General features: G+C 35.3%; 1 protein-coding gene across 1 annotated transcript in view; it reads right to left on the minus strand.

The window, feature by feature from the left end:
* Positions 1-5,933, minus strand: part of SCEL (sciellin) — a 101,384-nt gene that overhangs the window by 8,008 nt on the left and 87,443 nt on the right. Inside the window, exons 27-28 of the mRNA XM_012000659.1 lie at positions 2,940-3,011; positions 204-278 (exon numbers count right to left, since the gene is read on the minus strand). Of these exons, the coding sequence (XP_011856049.1) occupies positions 204-278; positions 2,940-3,011 (147 nt within the window). The remainder of the gene's footprint in view (positions 1-203; positions 279-2,939; positions 3,012-5,933) is intronic.

Below are 5,933 nucleotides of genomic sequence, written 5' to 3' on the forward strand. Positions count from 1 at the left end.
AAACCCTGCTGAATTTTGTTTCTACTAACAGTTCCTTTCTTCCTAAGGATCAAGTTCTATTTTGTGAAAGGAATTTTAGTGAAATATATATATATATATATATATATATATTCGTATATTATATATATACATATATATAAAAATGTGTGTGCATGCATGTGTGTGTGTGTACTTTTTATGTATGGAAATAAAGACATACTCACCTATCAGAAGTTGAATAAACAGTTTGTATGTATTTTCCGGAGATATTCTCCTGATATCCATCCTTGGGTGATTTACTAGGAACAAACATATACAGGCATGTGAGAGTCAGGCAATTTTCCTTATGTAGATAAGAAAACACACTCACACCATCTCATGAAGCCTCATAATATTTTATCTTTGTGTATGTTACAAGCCAGGATGATGTACTGACACCTTTTTTAATCTGTAGAAATATTGATACACAAGTCACCCCCAAACTGACATATATACCAAAATAAATAGAGAGTAGGGTAAGGAATACAGGAACAAGTGTGAGCAGGAAAAGAAGTTCTCATCTTTCATGAAATTTATACTTGCACCTCATCTGTTTACTAAAGAAAGCTACGCAGAATGTAACGTAGATAAAGAAAATACTCAAAGCACAAACAGGGCAAGCACACAGACACACCATTCACAGGGAGAAACTGAGATTCTTGAACGTTTAGAAAAAGCACCCAAAATTTTTATTTTTACTTGAATATATCCAAGAAAGAATAATTTAGAACGAAAGCAAAAGAAGTATGATTTTTAAAAGTTTTCTCTTTTCTATTATGTAGATTGTCCCAGCTTTTAAACACCACACTTTCCTGGAGACAAATAAAATCTGTAATGTCCTAACCAGCTGGTTCCCTTAATTGCTTCCCAAGCACTTATGCTATCTGGGCATATATTAAGAATAGAAGCAATATGTTTCTTTATTTCATACAATGAGTGATAACCACATGGCCCTCACTTGGGATTTTTAAATGAGAAACCTATCTCTCTCTCCAAATTTCGTGGAGGCAGACTGCCGTCAGAACTAAAATCTACTTTATGAAACCCATAATCCCACAATGCTACATAAGAATTTGCACATATTTATGTAGGATGTATGTCATGATTCCCATTTTATTGATGAGGAAACTGAGACTGGAAGAGTAACATCACTGAGGCTACATGGTCAGGAAACAACAAAGAAGGATTCAACCTCAAATGTAACTCTAGGGATTCTGTACTGTATCACACTGTCTGTCAATGTAAATTTTTAGGGAACTTAAGGATGTCCAAGGTACATCACCATCCTTGCTAGGTTAAGGTACAGGAGGCAACCAATCCTTCCAGAGGCTTCTGGCCAACAGACTATTAGCCTGATACGACACAATATTAATATTATCTTTTTATAATGACGGTGCTCAAACTCAGATGCACATTAGGAACATCTGAAGAGTTTGTTAAAACACAGGTTGCTGGGACGGAGCTGTAGAGTTTCTGATTTAGCAGGCAGGAGTGAGGCCAGAGAATTTTTATTCCTAGAAAGTTCCCAGGTCATGCTCATGGTGGTGGCTCAGAGACTATGCTTTGAGAACTACTGTTCTATATGTGAACATGATACACATATGTGCAGGGTATATACAGTATGTACTTTAAAAAAAAACCATAGTCATCATAATAAAATAAGTATGTTTTAGTCTTGGTACTTCCAGGAATCAAGTTAATATTATTTTATCCAACTATCCTATTAATCAAAAAAATCTAGAGCATGATGTTTAGCAGAATATTCCTAATTCTTAAATGAATTATTCATTATGCAAAAATCAATATTGTGGTTGTTTGGCATTAGTTCCCATAAGAAATTTCTTTAAAAATCAAAATGTATTGATGTGACATTCCGTAAGGATAAAAATGTGAGAGATTATGTAAATATAGAAAAAAAGCCTATGTTATTGTTCACCAATATTTCACACCTTGCCTTTACGATAATACTATTTGATATTACTCATCTTTTTATCAATTTATTTCAGATTCAGTAACTACTTGCTATTTTAAAGTTTACTCTGAAGTGTTTTAAATTTTAGTTTAATTGAAAGACAGCAGAAATCACTGACTTGAACACACCAGAGAGTGAGAATTGGATTAAGGAAAAAATCAATCTTGATGTTGCATTTTGCAAGGTAAATTATGCATGGGTTTGAGAAACCTTTTTTGGAAGATCACTCACCTCCTGACATGTATTGAATTTCCTGGATCCCCATCACGACTGCCTTCCACACAGAAGGCTGCCTGAATACACTTCTCTTAGACCCTTTTGAAATGGGCTTGTCTTAACATATGGGTCATATATAGCAGCATTTGTGTGCCCCACCATTATTGTACTCCACAATTGGGACAATTCTTGTTTCATATTCCTTGAAAACCAAATGAATTGTTGAGCCCTGACCTTGGTTTACATTTTCCCCAATATCCATCACTCCAAGCAGCAGATTTCAATTGAAACATCAATATCGTACAACTTGGGCCAGGATGCACTACTCAAATTTATACCCGTTATTTTAGATTGGCAGTAAACAACTGTAGATAGAATCAGTTAATTCAAGTGGAACTCCAAATTAGTATAGGAATAGTTGTGCATTTTATAAAGCTTATTTTAACCATATAGTTATATACATTTATGTGAGGACTTTCAAATGGCAACCCTATTATGTATACATGTGTTATATTAAAATATTATTGAGTTCATCTAATGACTACAATTATTTATAGCCCAAGTACATAATATCAGAAACATTATAGAGAATTATATATGTAGAACTCAGTGTACTCATAAATGGTCTTCTATTTGAAAGAAGCACACCCTAAAACAATAGCATCTCTTATTAAACATAGATCCTTTCAAAATTATAAAATGAAGCAAAATATTTGAAATAAATTTTGAATACCTATTCTCCACATATGTCCTTGTGTACACAACAGTATCCTTTGGTCCTGCCTGCTTGGCTCCAGTGTTAGTGCTGCAAAACAAATCATTCTACTTCATGTTTAAAGTTTATTTGCAAGGATAACATAAACAAGGCTATTTTCCAATTCAAAGCAAAATGTAATGTATATATGTTCCTTCTGAGCTATAATTGTTGAAACATCAATGTTAGAGTGGTATTAATACAGCACTGCAAAAATATTTTATCTCCCATTTTGTTTTTAACTTCCACTGTCTTGGTTTACTTCCTAAGTATTGTTACAAAACTTGATCACTCGGTAATTCTTTTACAGAACATGAGGATTATTTTTGAATATTTGTGTAATATGTTATAGTGTCTCTTTTTTTGATGTCTCATTCATATTTCCAAACCATAACTTTCTTCATGAACCTCAAACCAAAAGTAGACCTTAATTAGCTATCATGACAATATCTGATTTGACCAAGCCTTTAGATCTACCTAAAGAATGTCACACTAATGTCACAATCATGCTTTTTTAAATTGCAGACTTTTTAAGGGAAAATCACGTTTGATACTTTCCTACCAGATGTCACACAATGACACATTCATGAACTTCTTTTTTTGTGTAAAGCTGTTTATACAGGTAACCCCACATAAAATTAGAAATTTCTGCATTTCAAAGAAAGGGTCAAGTTGGGTGTGGGGTATCTTTATAAAACAAAAGGAGAATAGTCCTGTCGTTTATTCTTCAGTTGGCCACGGTACCTGAGATTGTTCCTGGCTTCATAAGAATGGGAAGCAATTCTTGTGGACTGGTTGTGCAGAGGATTGGTGAACTCGTTGACTTGGGCATCTAGCCTGATAAAGCAAACACAAGTATTTGGCACTTCAAATCAAGGTCACTAGTAGTTTTTTGTGTTATTAAAATTCTTCTCAATTAACATTATTTTACAATGTGAATCTTTTTGTGTTTGCCTGGCTTCTGCACAGATAACACAAATAGAATGCATGTACTATTTTACTCCCTCTACGGAAACCTCTGCCTTACCTTTAAGAACAATCTGTAGGTATGTGCCACATTAGCTAACATTGCTCTTTTTTTTTTTTTTTTTTCCGAGACGGAGTCGGAGTCTCGCTCTGTGGCCCAAGCTGGAGTACAGTGCCGTGATCTTGGCTCACTGCAAGCTCCGCCTCCTGGGTTCCCGCCATTCTCCTGCCTCAGCCTCCCGTGTAGCTGGGACTACAGGCCCCGCCACCGCACCCGGCTAATTTTTTTTTTTTTTTTTTTTTGGTATTTTTAATAGAGACGGGGTTTCACCGTGTTAGCCAGGATGGTCTCCATCTCCTGACCTCGTGATCCGCCAAAGTGCTGGGATTACAGGCGTGAGCCACCGTGCCCGGCCTAACATTGCTCTTTTTATCAAGGACAGAAATCATCTGAAATTGGTTTCTGTAACATTTTCACACCAGCAATGCCATTATAGAAAGCTTCCCATGTATAATATATCTAAGAATTTATCAATTGAATGAAAATGATCCAGGGGTTGCTTTGAGAAATTCCAGTCTTCATTTTGTTTTTAATGGAAGGCAATATCTTGAAGATGGCAGAAGAACTCTGACCTAGATTTCTGCTAATCTAAAAATGTCATGATACTCAACAAAATGTAGGCATATGTGCTTTTTCCTATGGAAGAGAGGAGATTCTTAATGCAAAAATAGAGAAAATTTTAGCTCCTTTTGCTCCTCCATGTTAATAAACTCTGACATAGAAGAGATATGAAAACCTAAATGAGAGTTTAGGTCTTAATCAAGCCTTATCATTCTCAAACAGGCTGATTTCCAGATAGCTCTTAAAGAAGAGGAAAGCATTTGTTTACATATTATCTCTGGCATACAGAAAACTATCTGGTTTTAAGGCAGATGTTTCACAAAATATCCACGTAAGTTAAAATTTTACTAAGTGATGAGAAGGTGGAATTAATATTATTAGGTTTTCTAACATGATTACTAGAGTATGTCATCCCAAGAATCATAAACCTAGCTAAGAATCGTTTGAAAATGTTCAGATCATATAATATACAATACAAAACCCAACTTTAACAAGTAGAGAGCTTCAAAGGACAAAGATTATCTATGAGTTTGAAATGCATTTGTATTGTCCTCAGCAATAGAATATTAATTTTAGATCTTTCCTGCTTTCTCTTGGAGGCATTTAGTGCTATAAATTTCCCTCTACACACTGCTTTAAATGTGTCCCAGAGATTCTGGTATGTTGTGTCTTTGTTCTCATTGGTTTCAAAGAACGTCTTTATTTCTGCCTTCATTTCGTTATTTACCCAGTAGTCATTCAGAAGCAGGTTGTTCAGTTTCCATGTAGTTGAGCGGTTTTGAGTGAGTTTCTTAATCCTGAGTTCTAGTTTGATTGCACTGTGGTCTCAGAGACAGTTTGTTATAATTTCTATTATTTTACATATGCTGAGGAGTGCTTTACTTCCAACTATGTGGTCAATTTTGGAATAAGTGCGATGTGCTGCTGAGAAGAACGCATACTCTGTTGATTCAGGGTGGAAAGTTCTGTAGATATCTATTAGGTCCGCTTGGTGCGGAGCTGAGTTCAATTCCTGGATATCCTTTTTAACTTTCTGTCTTGTTGATATGTCTAATGTTGACAGTGGGGTGTTAAAGTCTCCCATCATTATTGTGTGGAAGTCTAAGTCTCTTTGGAGGTCTCTAAGGACTTGCTTTATGAATCTGGGTGCTTCTGTATTAGGTGCATATGTATTTAGGATAGTTAGCTCTTCTTGTTGAATTGATCTCTTTATCATTATGTAATGGCCTTCTTTGTCTCTTTTGAACTTTGTTGGTTTAAAGTCTGTTTTACACTGATAGTGGGACTGTAAACTAGTTCAACCATTGTGGAAGACAGTGTGGCGATTCCTCAAAGATCTAGAACTAGAAATACCATTTGACCCAGCCATCCCATTACTGGGTATA

Source organism: Mandrillus leucophaeus, unplaced genomic scaffold (assembly GCF_000951045.1).
Source record: "Mandrillus leucophaeus isolate KB7577 unplaced genomic scaffold, Mleu.le_1.0 Scaffold638, whole genome shotgun sequence".
In the NCBI taxonomy this organism is placed as follows: domain Eukaryota; kingdom Metazoa; phylum Chordata; class Mammalia; order Primates; family Cercopithecidae; genus Mandrillus; species Mandrillus leucophaeus.